Raw genomic sequence first — 19,046 nt, forward strand, 5'->3', positions numbered from 1 at the left:
ACTTACTTACACGAATGGATCATTGTAATGTGATGCTGAAAATATCAACTGTTAACTGAAATATTATAAAAGATTGAGTTTTAAATTTATTTCGGTACGGATTGTAAAACAATTACAAGTATAATAGCTGGCTATAGATCGATCATTAATAGTTTGGTTTTTTATTTAAACACGAATAAATTACCATTTTTTTTCATGTAATTTAAAATGCTAGAAAATTTAATTTTTGAATGAATAAAATTGACTTTATACTTATAAAAAATAGTTTTCTTGTAAATATAAGTAGATTTATTGGAACTCTAAAATTTTTATTGGTAGAACGTTAATAATTTATTCATTTTTTGTAAGTACAAACTTACTTATTTATTCCTAATCTATCATATTTAAATTTTTATGAGTAGAAGTAACAATTTATTTTATATGTTAATTATACATAAAAAATACATAGGCAAAAAAATGCTAAATTTTCATGGGAAATTTTTTGTTGGAACTATCTCCTAAAGACAGTATGGAATAGAAAAAATCAAAATTATAACCTGTCTCTCTCGTTGGCTAATATTGGTCACTAGCTCACAGCAGAGACTTAAAGAATCCTGAATCCTGGACCAAAAGCACATGACTAGACCCAAACAAATTAATAGGGATAAGAAGGAGACGAAAAATAGTTCTTTTATTCTATTATCGGTATATAAAACGAATGAATATTTGTATTTTGGTATCCTTAATAAAGAGAGTAAAGTACCAATCCGGCCCCTGTCCGTTTTCAAGAATGACAACGCGACCCCTCAAAATAAAATCGATCCACTTCGGTCCCTGTCTCATGATTCCGTCACACAACGCGGTCCCTGTGGGTATTTTTCCGTCAACTCTGAACGGAAAATGCTGACGTGTCACGTTTAGAAATGGACAGGGGTCTAATTGTCTCTAAATTTAAATTGGTTAGGGGTTTATTTGTCCTTATAATTTTTTAAACAATATTTTTTAATTTTTTTATTTATTGTATTAATATTTTTTTTCAATAAATTATTAAATATATGGTATAATAAGTACAAACTAATTAATAAATTATTCAAATTTAAAAATATCATTTATTATGAAACTAAATAAATCATTCTCAAATATAATTTTTAAATACATAAATAATAAACATTAAAATTCAGTTAATACATTAATAATAATACTCTATGATATACTATTAGTATTATGATCTAGATAATTTTTTACAATAAAATGAAAACTAATGAACACATTACTTGATATATAGTAAAATATTTTTTAGTAATAACAAATTTATTTTTTTATCTCTTTAAACTAAATTAATAATCTATTTGATATCTTTATACTAAAATACACTATGAGTAAACTACTAATACTAAATGAAGTAATATATATATATATATATATATATATATATATATATATATATATGATGGAGACCATTTATAAACTCAACAAATTTAAGGTATCAATAATATTATTAATCTATTAATAATACATATGATCATAAGGTTATAGATTGATAAAGATTTATCAATAAGAATAATATAGATTAATTAAAATTTTAAGTATATTAAAATTCAATTAAAGAGATAAAAAATAGAATTATTTCAATTAGTATTTAATTATTTCATTAAAGGTTATATTTTAATTATTTCATTTAGTATTAGTAGCTTGTTCATAATGTATTTTAGTACAAAGATATTAAATAAAATTATTAATTTAGTTTAAAGAGATAAAAAATTAAATTTGTTATTACTCAAAAATATTTTACTATATATCAAGTAATGTGTTCATTAGTTTTCATTTTATTGTAAAAAATTATCTAGATCATAATACTAATAGTATATCATAGAGTATTATTATTAATGTATTAACTGAATTTTAATGTTTATTATTTATGTATTTAAAAATTATATTTGAGAATAGTTTATTTAGTTTCATAATAAATGATATTTTTAAATTTGAATAATTTATTAATTAGTTTGTACTTATTATACCATATATTTAATAATTTATTGAAAAAATATTAATACAATAAATAAAAAAAATCTAAAAAAATATTGTTTAAAAAATTATAAAGACAAATAAACCCCTAACCAATTTAAATTTAGAGACAATTAGACCCCTGTCCATTTCTGAACGTGACACGTCAGCATTTTCCGTTCAGAGTTGACGGAAAAATACCCACAAGGACCGCGTTGTGTGACGGAATCATGGGACAGAGACCGAAGTGGATCGATTTTATTTTGAGGGGTCACGTTGTCATTCTTAAAAATGGACAGGGACCGGGTTGGTACTTCACTCTAATAAAGAAGCCACAGAGAGTCCTTATCAACGAAGGATTAGTAATTCAGTGTCAGATAAGTTGCGCCAAGGGAACGTTTAGAAGGCAACACGTTAACGTGTGGCTCCAACATACAAAGCATTGATTTTTGATGGAGAGACCTATGTACATGGATGGTATTCCATTCTATTATATTAAATTGAATAAGGAATTAGAAAAAGTAAAAGTAAAAGAGAATAACTAACAAAAGAAAAAAATAATTATATTAGAGAAATATAAGTGTAATTAAGCGTAGCGAAGAGACCCTACCTATATATGCAAGAGAAGACGATATATGTGGTCCTCTTTCTCTCTCTTCTCTTGTCAATGGAATGCGAAAACAACGAAACCCAGAAGGGGAACAATAGTACCCTAACCCAAGTTGAAGCAGCGTGGATTCTCACGTACATCAAGAACCACACCATCACCACTACCACCACCACCGAAGAAGAAGAAGAAGAAGAAGAAGATCAACAGCACCATAGCAGCAGCAGCAACAATAGCTGCAGCTACGGCAACAGCGTGCAGGAATGGAAAGCGGTTGATGAGGTGTCCGTGTCATCCTTCAGCATGGAAATAGAGGATGTGTTGGCGGACATAGAAGAAGATGAAAGCTTAAGGAGAAGGAATAAGAGGTATCGCTACGTTGATGAGTTATATAGCACTACACAGCCTCTTTCACATGTTTATGTACCTGCAGAAGCTGCGGTTGAAGCCAACAACAACATCATGTTTATAAAGTTACATTATTAATGTATTTTGACTAGTTTCTATTATGCTATAGGTTACATGGACTACAATTTTCCGTTAAAATGTTCATAATCGTCGTTGCTATATTAGATTATAAGTTTCGTGGAACTTGTGTAGATATGATATATAATAAACATATTATCAACCCAATATTGTTAGTTAGCCTAATTTCTTCTTGCAGATCAGAGTATGAATGAGGAGTATTTAGTCAAACAAAATTTGGGCACTGCATATAAGGTTGTGGTTTTTACGGTCCCTACTCCCTACTGTCGAATTGAGAAATTTAAAGAGCCAGCCTTGGTTCTCTTGGTTGTCTTCTCTTTCTTCTTCGGGTTATAGACTGATTTTCGAGGATATTCTAGCATTAGAAGAAACGATAAAGTTCGCGTAATTTGAACCTCAATTGCAAACACGGTGTATGTATCGGTCTACATAAACCGTGATGAATTTACATCTCCAAATGCAGACTATATGTCAGCCAAATCAATAATGTCAATGTAATTATGCTCCGTTGTTAATTTTACCAAATAATGTCTCAGTTCTTTAACGTGAAGTATGAATATTCCGTCCAAAATGGAAAAAAGGGTAGGAATCCAAACAATAGTAGCAAAATGAATATTATTAGCATTAACCTGCTATGAAAAACGGTCTAATTTTGCCTGGATTTAATTTACGGTCCCTCGATTTCAATTCAAGAGCATGTCTAATATGAACCATTCTTATTCTTAAAAAAAAAAGGCGGTTCTTGAAAAATTCCTATCGATGAATAATAGTGTACATGTTCAACCTTGTTCACCAAAATTATCGACAAGATCTTTACATTCGAGAAAAACACCTATGATCGGTTAAATCGAGAACTGCGTTGATAAAATAAGATATGTAGTAATTTTCTATCTTCTATTTCTTCACAAGATTAAAGGCTTCAATGCTCTAGATGGAAGACATATTCTGTCAGCCGCTGTAATTTACTAGGATCAAGTTTCTGCTCTGTCACAATAGGTTGCTTCTTCACAGTAAACATTTCCGATGCAGGGTCCACAGTCCAACCATGCTGTAATACATCTGCAATTTTATAACCAGAAAATGAGAGGGGGGAAACTCAACAATAATAATAGAGTAGGGAAGAAGAAATAGCTGATAGAACATAGAAAAGCCAGCTAAACTTCATGTTTCATGGATAGCTCATCGATTATGATAAGCAAATTATCATGTCCATCCTTAGCAGTAAAACTAATCAATATATGTAATAATTTTTTTTGTCATGGACTTCAACCACATTGTTGATAGTTCTAATATCATATAGCCTACCTACAACTTGTGTTTGTTTAAGTAAAGTAGTAAACAGTTTGAGAAGGTCAACCAACCAAATTGATTCAGAAGCATTGGCACTAAAAAGTAGACTTGTAATTTAATCAAAATATACACAAAATACTTACAGTTTGTAGCATCATCCTCATTCATTCCCAAAAATGAAGCAGTATCTTGAATGCTTATTGTTGAATAAGCAGAGAGAAGCAGCTGAAACATCTTCTTTGTGTAAAGTTCTGCAAATAATGATTGGTAGTTAATGTATACTTCTTTGGTGTTAACAAGATTAAACCAAAATCAATTTTGTTTCAATTGTACTAATGCTAACATTAGCCAATCAATTTCTCATGATATACTAAAGGCATATGTAAATAATTAAATATAACTGATGATGCTTCATCAACCAATAGTACTTGATAAAGATAGAATGACTAATGAATAACAAATCCTCCCTTTAATTGATTTTCCCACACAAAAAATGACCAAATTAGTTGCTTGATGACGGGAATATAATACTGACACATTCAGCAATTTAACAAGTAATGCTATAACAAAAATGCATCTAGCATTCCATAGTACAAGAGAATATGATCATGATAACAGCTTCAATCACAGCCACTATTTAGTATTTAAATACATAGATTGTGAAGAAGAAATCCAAATCTGAATAGAATTAAGCCCTTATTGTAGTGAAAATACAAGAGTTTCAAGATAATTCAGATACTCTATTACAAAGAGGGGAAAGATAGTAGTAAAAGCTTGCCTGAGAAAGCAGCAACTAGTCCTTGGAGGTCCTGGCTCCATTCATAGCCACGGATTGCCTCGTGCACTCCAGCATAGTCGCGTAACCAAAGGCGTTGACCAATTTTCCATACTGCGGTGACTTCAGGCTGGCCTTCTTTGACTGAAGAAGGTATCGATTTCCAAAGGAAGCGAGCACTATTGCTGTGACATTACAACAACAAATATCAGGACAACAAAGAAACACAACCGAGCCAAGCTCTCACCAAAATGGCAATTGAAAGAACAACACAATTCAAAAGCAATAATCCAGAAAAATAAAGGGTACGTGTGTTTCAACCTTCCAAAAAAGTGATTACAGCTCAAATCTTCTATATAATCAAAAAACAAAACCCTAAAAAAGTAAAAACGGATAACAGATGCTCAGGCGAAACTACTATTTCCAACTTGTGAATCTGGAGAAACACATCCAAAGTTACACCGACATATAATATGATCGTTAATCAAAACATTCAAAATAGTAATAATAACGAGGAAGATGATGGAATTACATGTCATGAACATAAATGTGAGCGAGAAGATGAATGGAGTAGGGCCAGTCGTCGTGATAAGCAATGCCGTCGGAAGCAACCTGAACATTCAGGAACCAAAATCAAAACCCTAACAACGCAAATCAAACAAAGAGAAAGAGAAAGAGAAAGGGATGATCGGAAATACCTGAAGCATAAGATTGTCGCAGATATCGGCTACCTTGTCGTACGATTTGGATTCCAACAACTCTCTCACCCTCGACAAATCCATGCCTCTCTTTTTTCTCTCTGCAACTCACTCACTCACTCCCTCCTCAGCTTTACAGCTCCACTATCATCCCTGCTAACTGCTAACACCTTTTTTTTTTTTTTGGAGTGGCTAACACCTCCTTGCTAAGCTATTGAGCATTGCTCCCAAATCAGGCCCAATACAAGGCCCAACATATATACTAATATATTTAGTGTTTCTCAATTTTTGTACGATATGGAATGGATCTAACAGATGATACATTATTATGTCTCTTAATATGCTAGATTCGAATGTAAACATTAGTAATCCAAGTGGTGATAAGAATTCGAAGTTTGTCACGTAATACTTGAGATTCGGAGTTATCCAAACAAAAAAAATCCATACAATATGAATATTTGTTTTATTTTATTTTTTGGTAGGTTGATTATAGGTTTATTTAAACGAAGGATTTAATTTGCACATACTATTTGATTTTCTTTTTTAAGTTGTCATCTAATATTATATTAACACAAATTAATATGCTTAACATTCCACACACACACATTTTCCCAATGTTATTTTCCGATGTCAAGTTAATTGGAAAAATCCAATGCTTATTGTACCAAAAAGATCTCTGTAGAAAGGATAAAAGAAACTTAATTTGAAAAGAATGAAAAATTTCATGAAATGGAGAAGTGGACAACCAAGTCTAAATGTAATTATAAATACTATGTGATAGTAATAAGGTAAATTTTTAAATGAAGTAGAATAATATTATTTTATGATAAAATAGTATAATTAAATCAATAGTAAAGTGATATTTTAATTGATATTTAAATAAATTTAACTAATTAAAAAATAACATTCCGTGTTTATCGCCTTGGTATCCAATCATAGTAGTGAAATTGCTCAATACCTTATTCCTTAGACCATTAAAATTTCTTTAGGGATTGTTTTCAATATCACCTAGCCATTAGCCAACTAAACATTGCTTTGTTTTATTTATTTATTGAATTTAAATCTTCTAAAACAAGAATTTAGTAAAATGAATAATCTACTATCTTAATTTTAGAATTACTCTATTACTTTACTAATTTTTTTACTTCAGAAGATCTTGACCCTTATTTATTATTACTATCGTCATATTTAACTAACTCTTTTTGCGTATTATAGTCTCATTTTAAAAAGGGAACGATGACTATAAATGAAAACGATAAACAGGTTGATCACCATGTCTAAACAAGCTAGTTTCATGCCTTCTAATTTTCATTTTTCTCGAAATCGAGACTCAACAAAGCAAGTTTGGATTTTAATGGAGCACAACTATATATTAATTGTTAGTAGATACCTCTCAATAATAATCAAACGGAACAAATATATATAGTTGAGCAGAAAAAAGGGAGGGAGAAGAACATAGAAACCTCTCACCCACCCATTGGATTTACTTTACAGATTACAGTTTGCAACTTGTTTTTGTTGTCTTCTGACTGAAGTAACCAATTAAATTAAATAATTTCTGCAAAATTCTTTTTGAGAGTAAAAAAAAAAAATTGAAAAAGATGGCTGGCCTTGCAATTTAGCAACTTCCTTGTGATCAATTGGTAACCATCATTCTCTTCTATTCTAAACTCACTTCTCCAAATCCAATGCCTTTACTTTCCCATCCTCATTTCTTTACTTAGATTACTTAAAGAAATGAGAGACATTAATTAGTAGCATCAACAAGTGAATGATACCTCCTCATTAATCATTAAACACTCAATCCATCGAATCCACACTGCTTGTAAGTCAGAGATTGCTTTCTTGGACTGATCGCTATTGCACAATCCACCGACACCTGTGCAGTTCAGTTCAACATTATCAACCAAATGATTGTTATTACCCAGATAAAGTGACAACATTTTTTTGACTTAGGAGTCTTATTATTGTTACCCACAAACATATGATTTGAACAATGTTAATAAGAATTGGGAAGGAGTTAAAATGTGAACACAATCCATCCCATACCATGCCATGTGCCCCACCACAACCCGGAGAGTCACATGCTCAACACTTTTCTTGGCCTAAAAAGAAAACAAATGCCAACATACACTTTGACATTTGTATGCTCTATGATTCTAGATTGATTTTTTAAACTAATTTATAATGCTTAGTATATTGTAGCATCTAACATCATGACCATAGTGGAAGAGACAAGGGTAACTATTTATATATATGGATGTCTTTATGTAAAAAGAATTATAATAATTTATTAAATGATTTTATATATTTAATTAAACTATTTAATATAATACATGTTAATATCTTAACTATTATCTTTATAGAAAGAAATCTTATTTTGAGTAGCCACTAAAAATTACATCCTTGGCATTGGAACAAATGTTAAAATGAACATTATTGACTATTGAGCATCAACTGACACAGACACCATAATCCATGATAAGTTGTTGGTACTATGGACTCTGAATCCAGCGACTTAGGTTCAACTTTGGTGGGGCCTAATAATTTTATCATTTTCTTTACCCTTTCTAATCATATAGTTACTGGCCAAAGTAGGGCCCTAAGTAACAATAAGTTTTTCCAATGGCAAAATCTACAGTAACTTTTGCATCCTGAATTCATTCCCATTCTACCCCCCATTAAAGCAGCACATTGATAAAGGATAGTAAGTTAGTAACTACTACTAGAGAAAATAATTGCATATTTGAAAAGCACTTGGGTGAATTATCCTCCATCTATAAATAAATGTCATTTTAAATAATCTTATCATACAAACTGTATCAATAAATAAAATACAATACAATGTCTCACCACGGCATTCAGGCAGAATCAATGGCTCAAAAAGTTTTAAACCATACTTATACATGAGTGCAGCATTTTAATGTTTGGATTAAGCCGTGAGTGGCCATGTAAAACTATAAAGGATAAAGAAAAAAAAGAAAAGATAAGAGGCAGAAACCCCACACATTAGAAATATTCCATTAACCAAGAAGAGCCATGGGCACACAGTGACAAAGAGGTACATAAATTGAAGATGAAGCCAAGGACCAAAAGGAGCGCAACCAAGATCAAAAGTGGAAAATGACTAAAGGAGTATAGCCCGAAAGATGTACCCAAAAATATGTGTAATTAAATCACCCATAAATTTAAATAGTAATAAAACAAAAGAGGGAAATACATGTGCATCTGATGCAATGGTGTTAGGCAGAAACTGCAGAGATTTACACACCCAACAGAAAAAAGTATCAAATCAGACGAGATAGAAGTTAAAGAAGGCATAAAGCTATTCAAGAGAAGAAGTGGTCAAGTGTTGGTACCCTCAGCATCAAATCATAATAATAATCATATAAAATACAAATTAGGTCGTTAAATAATATGATACCATAGTTTATATAAACCGATAACTGATACAAAATAACTTTCGGCGCACGTTATCATGGTGGGCAATGTGGTACTAATTGGTAATTACTATACTGGAATTCTGAAACACGAAGCCACCACCCACGTCCTCATCAGCGCATGTTAGCAAGATTTTTAAAAGAAGGAAAAAAAAGAGAAATAAAGAAAGAAAAAAGCAGAGGGTAGTGGAATTCGTAGCTACACCACCGTCCCTCTACCCCTCCGGCCTCCGCCACTCTCATTCTCTCTCCGTCTCTCCCTAAACTACAATCACATTTAAGAATCAAAATCGAAACCACCAACTAGGAATCTTAATCCATAAGCCAAAATAAAAAAGGTAAAGAAACGAAAAAAAGCGAAGCTAAATTGGGAAAGTTGTATTATAAACTGTAAGCTGTAACTAGAGGCAAAAATGGCAAGATTCGTGAACTACCGAGCTGGAAAAATTGAAGAGAAAAAGGGAATGGGCATAAGAAATTAGGCACCTGAACACCAGGGGTATCGAAGTTCATGACTCGGATCTTGGCACCAACGTCACCCAGAATTCGGAGCTCCACTCGGTCGTTGAGCGAGGCGTCACGCATCAAATTAGCGGCGTCGGCCTGAAGAAGATTAACCCGATCAACGGCGATGGTGGCCACAACTGACCTTACGCTGTGAGCATCCTGGTAGAAGCCCGGAACAGAGGCTCTCCCCAATGGGATTCCACGGTACATAACGGTGAACCTGGACTCGCCGTACTTGATCCCTACCTTGTTGGGGTTGACGGCGGTGAAGAGGAGCCTGATAGTGAGTGAGAATGAGGCGGCCGTGGTGGTTGGGTCGGCCACGGTGGACGGCGTTATGCCTACATACTGTACACCTACCTGCTGTAGATCGAACTGTGGCTTTTTGGGTTTGACGGCGAGGAGGACGACGAGGACGACGGCGAGGACCAAGAGGGCGATGAATGAGAAGAGAAGGAAGAGGCAGCAGCAGCATCCTTTGAGAGATGCTGCGGAAGAAGAGCGTGCGGGTGTTGTTGGGTAGAAGTATGGACGGCTCTGATTGTAACCGTTTGCATACGATGATGATGAAGCTGCTGCTTCTTCCTGTCTTCCTCTCTGCTCTCCATTTTGGTATGCTGGGTTCGCTCTATTGCTCATTTTCCTCTCTTTATCTCTCTCTCTCTCTCTCTGTATTGTCGTCTTGGGTTTGTTGTTACAGTGCGTGTCTGTGTCTTGACTCAGAGAGAGAGAGAGTGTGTGTGTGTGTGTGTGTAAGTGAGGGAATGACGAATGAGGGTGGCTTGGCTTTTGATGACGATGACGATGGAGTCACACTTTTTAATTTTTTGGTTGCTAGTTGTTTTGGTAGACAAAGTAATTATTAGTGAACTATGGAATGGATAAATAAAAATAAAATAAAATAATAATAACAATGATGGTTATGTTGATGATGATGACATTGTGGAAAACATGGTGAGGATGGATGTTGATTAGTAACTACTACAATAAATTAGAAAATTCCATGTTTCTTCTTATGAAGAACATATCTTACTTGAAATTGAAAAAACCATTGAATCACGTTGGAATTAGGAAACACAAAAACAACAATTTTCTTCGACCAAATAATGCTACTGTAGTTTATAGATAATGCTACTTCAGTTTTGGTTGTTGAGCTTTGATGCTAATTCGGTTGCATTACCCTATTAAAAGTTTTCATAATTTGAGAAAATATAGAGAGTCCGTGGAATATTTGTACAATATGTATAATGAAAGTTTAAAAATGTCGATTCAATATTAGAGATATAACCATTAGTGTTACATTTTTCCATTAGCTAAAGTATCATTATATGATATCAGAGTTCTAAATCTAAAAGGTCAAGAGTTCAATTCTTAACATGAGATGTTTATTATCCTAATACTTGAATGGTTATTCTATACAAATATTCCATTAACTCAATTTCATTTTTCAAGTTACATGAGAAGAGGGTCGAATGACAAATGCCGGAGCCAAGATTCTTCAGATTTGCCGGGGCCAAGCATTTTGGGCTAAAATATGAAACTGGGCTTCTTATGCTTTCTTTTTTAAAGCCTTTTATTGGTTCTCCCTCCAATCCAAGGTATCGTATCGTATATTCGTATTCTACGGTGGCAGAACCTACAAATATCTAACATCAAAAAAGTGAAAAACAAAATTTGGCACTCATAAGTCATAAAACGTATCATTCTCTTTCTATGCAAAAATTGAAGGAACAACCCTAATTGACTAAGTATCAAAATATGCAAATAAATGATTTTAACAAAAAAGGTTAAATAAATAAAATTTAAATACCTCTAAAATATAGCATTCTCAAAACACACTCACGAAGATCAAAGTTCCCCCATGTGGGTCACATTATTAACTGAAAAAGCCAACTCCATCGATTCAAGACATAGTGAGTAGTACTGTAGTAGACCCAACCAGTCAACCACATCTCTTGTTTCTTTCGCATTAAGAAAACCCTTCAGTAGATTCCTTACCTATTCATTGTCCAACCTTTTTATACGTACCATGAATCAACAAGGATTAGGCAGATCCAAATTAGCGCAGCGCAGCTGCTAAATGCTAATGATTGGAACATCAAACATGGATGTTTATTTTATACTAACGACCCACAAACAAAATGAGAATGGATGCATCAAAAAGAGAATATTTTTGTCATCAAACCTTTGATTAAATAACGTTAAAACAACTCATTTTAAATGCTTGAACAAAAGCGTTACCACATTAGTTTTTCCGCACTACACAATGGAGATATCACTTTAACCAAAGTTATAAATAATGCAACAATGCATCCAGTTATTACCAATTAAATGGCAAGTAGGTTGTGAATGTGAAAGTGAAGCAAAAAATTTGGAGCCTTTTAATCAAACACTTTCTGGCTATTCTTTCTCATCTCACCGAAAAAAGAAAAATGATGGAGCCATGTAGCAGATTGAGATTATCAAATAAAATGATAGAAGATAAATAACACGTAAAGTATCCATTAAACGACAGTTTCCAGCATGGTACGCTCATTTGAAACTAGAGGGTTGGAAACTTCCTTCGAATTCTTTATTGTCTCGAACCTCGTTGGAAAGTTCTCTCTTTTGTGTGTTCTAAAAAGCAGAATTGCTCGGCACTTGATTGGATAATATCCTAAATTACCAATAATGTTTGTATGTTTTTTTTTTCTCATATGCAATCAAAAGAGGCTAGTATCTGCTATCGCAATTGCAAATGCCTTCTTTCTTAAGGCAGCTGCTTGTATATATATAGGGCACGTGCGAAGGTAATATGACAATTACCAAGTACCAATAGTGAGGGACATGGGACTAATCAGTAACTAATTAGCAGTTTAGCACACATAGAATAAAATAAATATATTTAAATTTCCAATACATTAAATACATCATAAATTTTGAAGTTCTGTATGCTAAGTTTGATGCTAAAGAGAACAATCCCAAACATACTGCGAAAACATGTGAACAAAGTTAATTTGAATACAGAAAACACAAAGGCAACAGGTTTTCTAATACATAGCTAAGAAAAAAAATATTACTACTAAACACGAATATCTCAGAATCCTCTAAAGTAAACAGCCTTGGCCAGCCATCACTGCTTCTCAACATTATCGGCATCAGCTGCAGAATCTGCATTGTTGTTATCCACTTCTGTTTCAATTGCTTCCTCAGCCCTTCTCCCAGAATCATCCTCTAATTCGTCGTCCATCATGTCATCCTCTCCAACATTTATATCTTCCACATCATCGTCATCGTCATTAGTGCTTCCACCTGGGATCTTTCTTTTCTTGGGACCATGCTCAAGCCTATGTGTGTCCAGTTCTTTGTCCATAGTCTCCTGCAAATTCTGATCATTGTTTGCTTTCTTTGCATTCCTTGCATTCTGCCATCTCTCTAGCTCCTTTTCAACATTGGCAAGATACTGCTCCCCAATCTGTTTCTGATACTCAGAGACTTCCTCTCTTCTAACATTCTTCCATGCTAAGAAATCCTGCAAATTTAAAAGAAAGATATCACATGAATAAAATATTAATTATATGTTTTGAGATTCAATTAAGATTCAGGTGGCTTAATGCTAAACTGTGATGCTCATAATTGTCAAAACTCAAATTTATACAATATGAAGACTAAACAAAAAAAAGGGGAGGGGAGGGGGGATGTGTAAGTTTGACACCGTTTCCTCAAGTTCAAAAGATCAAACCTCTTCTTTGCGTTTCTCAATTGACTCAGTGTCTTCCTCCAAGGGCTTGTTAGGCAAATAGTATATAGGAGGCTCTGCTTTAGTCCTGAAAAAATGCATGCCACATTCAATCAAAGAAAAGCCAAAATTGATCAAAGAAAAATTCATATGTCTACCTAAAATCCTGCAATTAGCAGGAAACATCTGGTCCTCAACTTGCTTCAAAACTACAAAGCACATGAACAGAAACTTATCTTCGTCTCAATAAAATGTGAATATGGACACTTGGACCAAAATTAAAAATAACCTGCAAAGCATCACATAACATGATATGATATCAGATATTAAGGCATGAAGTAACAAAAAAGATTTGTCATGAGAAGCTTCACGTCTTCAATGGTTAGTGTTACTTCAAGATTTGTCATAAAATATCTGAAAATAAAAAATAACCTTATAAAATTGCTTAGTCTTTTATGATGCTCACTCCATCGAAGAAATAGCAACTCCAATCTTTTTTCTTCTGTCTTAGCAGCCACACGTGCCCTAAGAGTCTGAAAATAAAAATAAGAGTAAAATCAAAAAAGGGAAATTGATGAAAGTGTTAGTGTGGATAAATACACAGAACACACTAATTTAAACTGAAAACCAACCAAGTCTCTCCTCCATTTTTCAGCTATCTGTTCACGCTCTTCTTTCCTAAGCCTTTCACTTTCCTCCCGTGCTCTTTGCTCAGCCTAGGAAAGAATTTCAATGAATATTATTGTATGAGGTCTTAGATAATACAATGAAAAAAACCAAAGGGGGTGGGTTGGATGAGTTATAAATTCAAGCTAATTCAGTGCTTGACATGGAGGTGCTCACGTAACATGCAAGCATCATAACAAACAGGGAACATTGCACTTCACCACATTCATCTTTAGTTTAAAACGGCACATTTCACCCTAGACTAATCAATATTCCATCAATTATTCAATCTTCACCTAGCCTATGGCAATGAACATAAGTCTATTATCTATAAGTGTTATGCATAGCGAGTCGATTGGACCATTATTTAAGAGTATCTAAGTATATTGGGAGAACGAGAGTTGGTGGCTATAGTGACTAGACATTAACTTACTCTTTGCAAAGAATTAGATCTTCGCATATATGCCTCTGTTCCTGAGAGTTGCTTGTCTTCCTTTCTGAATTTCTGGAACAGTTAATACCAAAAACAACATATAAAAATATAGAAACCAAGTAAGCACCAGCAATAGTTATGAAATCAAAGGAACCTGCTTATAGAAGAGAAGAAAAATAACTTGTAAGAATATAAGAAGTAGCAGTAAACAGCTAGACAGAAACATAAAGAGAAGCTATCAATGAGAGAAAGCTAAAATGTATTCAGTAAATCCAGACTTTAATAGATTATAACATTCTATTTCCATTGCTTCTAAAAGCAAAACAAACTAGTCTTAACATACCTCCAGAGTTCCCAAAAGCTGTCCCAGCATTCTTTTATTTCTATTAACCAAGCTTGGATCCTCGTTCTTCGGCAATAGCCTTGGTACATGTTCCGTAGTAGGAATCTCAGAAGCCTTACATGAACAAAAAATGATAAAGCATTATATAACCAAAAACTGATGGAAGAAGGCAATACATTTGCATTTACCACCTTTGAAATTCGTTGATCATCTCTCCTAGACCATCCACTTTGATGAGAATTAAAAGGCTTCCTATCACTGTGAACTTCAGAAGCAGTTCCACTCCCACTCCCACCATCCACCTTAGTCTCAGCATCTTCAGTCAACTCCCCACCATCCACCTTCATTCGCAAATGAATAATAATTAGTCAATAGCATGCTCCTATGTTGCCATAACCCTCTATCAAGGAGTGAACTTCAATAGATAAAAAATGAATAGAGATTATGCATGAAATGGTACCTTAACGACAGCAGATGATAGACGACGTTTGGGAGGGGGTTGATCTTCGGAGTGATTCCTATCTCCCTGAATAACAAACTTAGAAGAATGAATATCCTACATTGAATGCTGATTACTAAAGCCTAAAGGCATGGAGAACCCTAAGCAGAAAAGAAACAAACCGGTCGAAGAAAAGGTCGTTGGCGAATTCCGTTGGAAGAGAAGTTGCGGGGAGCAGCAGCGCCTCTGCGAAGGCCTCGAGGATCTCGAAGCCTCTCCGTAATCTACAGTTTTCAAAAAGAGAACAAAAACTGGAGAACACAGAATAGAAATGTAGATGTAGAAAGAAAGAGTGAGTGAGAGTGACCTCGCGCTGTTGGCGAAGAAGCTCGCCGATCTCGTGGCGGAGTTGGTCCTCGGTTTTGTCCACCGCCGTGCTTGCCATTGCGTTGGTTTCAGCTTTTTTTCTCCACCGCGCTGCACTCTCTGTCTCTCTGCCCTTATAAAACCCTCATCCTCTCTTCTTTTCTTACCTTAACTATACTTGTTTACATGCTTATTAGCAATGCATAATTAAGCAACACTGTCCACTGTAATAGTTATTTAATGATTCATTTATATTTATTTATTTATTTTGATACTAATTTGTATTTTAGTTTACTATTAATTGTATAGTATTTAACATTATGCGAAAGGCATATTAGACAAAGAATGTTAAAGAAAAATATTTTAATAGAAAAAATACAGAATTAATTCATATTAATTTAAATGTAAAGTAAATGTTGAAAAACTATTATTCACCTTAAATTTCTCATTTAAAAAATCTACAAAAGATATTAAATTGAAATTTTTATCTTTTGGTCTTAAAACATAACGGATATAAAAGATCGACACCGCAATTATTAAATAATAGTTAAATGGTGTGAGGAGTACATACTTCTTCAACTTGTTCTGCTATGATTTTTTTTAAAACAGAATTTTTGTGTCGTCTAGGTCAATGTTTGATTTTGTCAATTTTTTTAATCCTTTCTTTATTCATTCTTTTTAATTCGCCATGAGAGTTCTTTCATGGAATTGTTCGCGGTTTTAAAAGACCCCTAACAATTCATAACCTTAAAAGGGATGTGTCAATCCCACTCTCTTGAGATTGTGTTTCTATGTGAAACAAAAAACCAATCTCGTCTAGTAGAAAGTAAGTTGAGATCTTGTCATTTTGCGGATTGGAGGATTATTAGTCCGACTGATACAGCTGGTGGATTGGCTTTAGCATGGAAGGAGGGCACAACGGTTGAGATTCTTGCTGAAAAATAGTTTTTCATAGTTGTCAAGATAACTGATCATGCTTTGAGCTGCTCTTGGGGGCTAATTGGAGTACATTTAAATAGCTTGGATGGGATTCGATCTACCCAATACACAGAACTTTCCTCTTTTGTACAAGGTTTCTTTTGAAAAGTTATAATTATGGGTGATTTTAATGCTATAGTGAGTCTCAATGAGAAAGAAGGAGGGGGTTAAAATCAACTTCATCTATTTTTGAATTTGTGAATTTTATTGATGGTGGTTTACTGAAGGACTTGGGTATGATTGGAAGAAGGTTCACCTGGACTAATAGGCGACGAGGGCAGGACCAAATCAGGGAGCGGCTTGACCGTGCACTTGCAAACGGTGAGTGGATGGATTGTTTTCCATCTGCCTCGCTGTCTCGGCTTACATAAAATGGTTTAAACATGCGCCAATCCTCCTTGATACAAATTCGGTCATAGAAAAATCTAATCGGAGGTTTAAGTTCCAGAGAGATGGTGTGGTTTAGAAGAAATTCGGATAATTATCACTGAAGTTTAGAAGGAATGGGTGGATGGCTCAGTAATGTTTATTTTGCCTCAAAAATTGAAGCATTGTAGGCACCATACTGTTCAATGGCAGCAGCAGAACAAATCTAATCGAAAAAGGACATTGGTGAACTCACATCTTAGCTTGAAATTCTCAGAGAGAAGGGTATTACAGGGGAAGAACAGGTTGAACCCTTGGAAAATAAACTTGAGGATGCTTATTCTAGGGAGAAAAACTATTGGAGGGAGAAATCTCGTGTAAAGTGGCTAAAAGAAGGGGACAGAAATACAAGTTTCTTTCACCAATCATTCCAATCCAGAATCTGAAGAAATAAAATTTGGAAATTGGAAAAGAATGATGGTACGTATGCTACTACCCGTGAGGAAATTGCACAAGTAGCTGAAACATACTTCAAGGATATCTTCACATCGATTAACCAAGCTAATCTGACACATGCATTCGAAGATTTTGAAACTAAAGTTTCAGCAACCATGAATAGAAAATTAACTAGACCGGTCAGTTTTGATGAGGTAAAACATGCGGTATTTAGTGTTCACCTCCAGAGCGCCCCTGGTGATGATGGATTTACGGTTAAATTCTTTCAATTCTACTGGAGTTTAGTAGGGGAGGATGTTTTTAAGGCCGTCCGTAGTTTCTTTGTCAATGGTAGACTACTAAAGAGCTTCAACCATACACAAATCTGTCTCATTCCTAAGATTCTTTATGCAAAGAATATGACACAGGTTAGACACATCAATCTTTCGTCAGTTGTGTATAAGATTATTTCTAAAGTACTAGTTCATCGGCTACAGAAATTTATGACTTCACTGATCAGCCCTAATCAAAGTGCCTTCATTAAGGGTAGATTAATTTCAGACAATGTCCTAGTCGCTCATGAATGTATGCACTATCTAAAGACAAATAAGAGGGGCCTATCGAGTGAAATAGCTGTTAAATTGGATATGAGCAAAGCTTATGATCGTGTTGAATGGCATTTTCTTTTGTTCATCTTGGAGAAGTAGGGATTTGAATCTAGGTGGATTGGTTGGATACAGGAGGTGGTGACTACAGTTTCTTACTCTGTCGCTGTTGAAGGTCAACTTTTTGGTTTTTTTAAACCAAATAGATGTATCCGTCAAGGAAACCCTTTATCTCCATACCTTTTTTTTTTCTGTGCAAAAGGATTATCCTTTTTGCTAAACAAGACAGAGCAAAACGGTCTCATTGAAGGTATTCAGATCAACCGAAGATGTCCTACTGTTAATCATTTATTGTTTGCGGATGACTCAATCGTTTTTTTGCAAAGCATCAGAAAATAGTTGTGAAAATATTCTCAATCCTCTTCAGTCATACGAGGGGTTTAGTGGTCAAAAAATTAATTTGCATAAATTAGCTCTATTCTTTAGTAATAATACTCCTACCGCTACTCGATTACTAGTAGCTCGAAAATTGAAAATTGATCTTATTAGTGCACAGGATAAATATTTGGGTCTTTCATCTACAGTTCAAAAATTAAAAAAAGGCCACATTCGAAGAAATCAAGGATAAGGTAAGAAAGCGAGTTCAAGGGTGAAAAAGAAAACTTCTCTCCTCTACAGGCATGCATGTTCTAATCAAAGCTATTAGGGAGGCTATCCCAATTTATTCATTATAATGTTTCCGTCTTCCTGACACTTTAATTAGGGAGATTCACAACATACTCTCCCAATTTTGATCGGTCAAAAAGGTACAAAGCGAAAAATGGCATGGGTTAGTTGGAATACTATGACAAGACTGAAATTGGAAGGTGGACTAGATTTTAAGGACCTAGGGTTCAGAATTTAGCGCTATT

General features: G+C 34.1%; 3 protein-coding genes across 3 annotated transcripts; all 3 read right to left on the reverse strand.

Annotated features, from left to right (window-relative positions):
- Positions 1-3,773: 3,773 nt before the first annotated feature.
- Positions 3,774-6,062, reverse strand: LOC130954529 (COP9 signalosome complex subunit 8). The gene is made up of 5 exons (XM_057881279.1): positions 5,840-6,062; positions 5,674-5,753; positions 5,145-5,326; positions 4,510-4,617; positions 3,774-4,135 (listed from the first exon to the last, which is right to left on the reverse strand). The coding sequence occupies exons 1-5, from the start codon at positions 5,921-5,923 to the stop codon at positions 3,996-3,998; spliced, it is 594 nt and encodes a 197-aa protein (XP_057737262.1). The 5' UTR covers positions 5,924-6,062; the 3' UTR covers positions 3,774-3,995.
- A 1,144-nt stretch (positions 6,063-7,206) lies between these two features.
- On the reverse strand, positions 7,207-10,607 carry LOC130954910 (uncharacterized). Its single transcript, XM_057881681.1, has 2 exons — positions 9,766-10,607; positions 7,207-7,718 (listed from the first exon to the last, which is right to left on the reverse strand). Exons 1-2 carry the CDS (start codon positions 10,423-10,425, stop codon positions 7,632-7,634), a joined length of 747 nt encoding a protein of 248 aa, XP_057737664.1. The 5' UTR covers positions 10,426-10,607; the 3' UTR covers positions 7,207-7,631.
- A 2,044-nt stretch (positions 10,608-12,651) lies between these two features.
- LOC130954522 (uncharacterized) lies at positions 12,652-15,939 on the reverse strand. The gene is made up of 10 exons (XM_057881272.1): positions 15,753-15,939; positions 15,568-15,669; positions 15,407-15,472; positions 15,138-15,287; positions 14,947-15,060; positions 14,604-14,675; positions 14,137-14,220; positions 13,937-14,037; positions 13,508-13,592; positions 12,652-13,297 (listed from the first exon to the last, which is right to left on the reverse strand). Exons 1-10 carry the CDS (start codon positions 15,828-15,830, stop codon positions 12,899-12,901), a joined length of 1,251 nt encoding a protein of 416 aa, XP_057737255.1. The 5' UTR covers positions 15,831-15,939; the 3' UTR covers positions 12,652-12,898.
- Positions 15,940-19,046: the final 3,107 nt, after the last annotated feature.

Source organism: Arachis stenosperma, chromosome 10, assembly GCF_014773155.1.
Source record: "Arachis stenosperma cultivar V10309 chromosome 10, arast.V10309.gnm1.PFL2, whole genome shotgun sequence".
In the NCBI taxonomy this organism is placed as follows: Eukaryota; Viridiplantae; Streptophyta; class Magnoliopsida; order Fabales; family Fabaceae; genus Arachis; species Arachis stenosperma.

Excerpts from the sequence above, each read along its gene's own strand:
- LOC130954529 (XM_057881279.1), bottom strand. The coding sequence starts at position 5,923 with ATGGATTTGTCGAGGGTGAGAGAGTTGTTGGAATCCAAATCGTACGAC. Across the intron at positions 5,754-5,839 it reads GCGACAATCTTATGCTTCAG|GTTGCTTCCGACGGCATTGC; the intron begins GTATTTCCGATC and ends CTGAATGTTCAG. Across the intron at positions 4,618-5,144 it reads ACTAGTTGCTGCTTTCTCAG|AACTTTACACAAAGAAGATG; the intron begins GCAAGCTTTTAC and ends CATTATTTGCAG.
- LOC130954910 (XM_057881681.1), bottom strand. The coding sequence starts at position 10,425 with ATGAGCAATAGAGCGAACCCAGCATACCAAAATGGAGAGCAGAGAGGA. Across the intron at positions 7,719-9,765 it reads TCGATACCCCTGGTGTTCAG|GTGTCGGTGGATTGTGCAAT; the intron begins GTGCCTAATTTC and ends TGAACTGCACAG.
- LOC130954522 (XM_057881272.1), bottom strand. The coding sequence starts at position 15,830 with ATGGCAAGCACGGCGGTGGACAAAACCGAGGACCAACTCCGCCACGAG. Across the intron at positions 15,473-15,567 it reads AACGACCTTTTCTTCGACCG|GGAGATAGGAATCACTCCGA; the intron begins GTTTGTTTCTTT and ends TTTGTTATTCAG. Across the intron at positions 13,298-13,507 it reads TTGAGAAACGCAAAGAAGAG|GATTTCTTAGCATGGAAGAA; the intron begins GTTTGATCTTTT and ends TTAAATTTGCAG.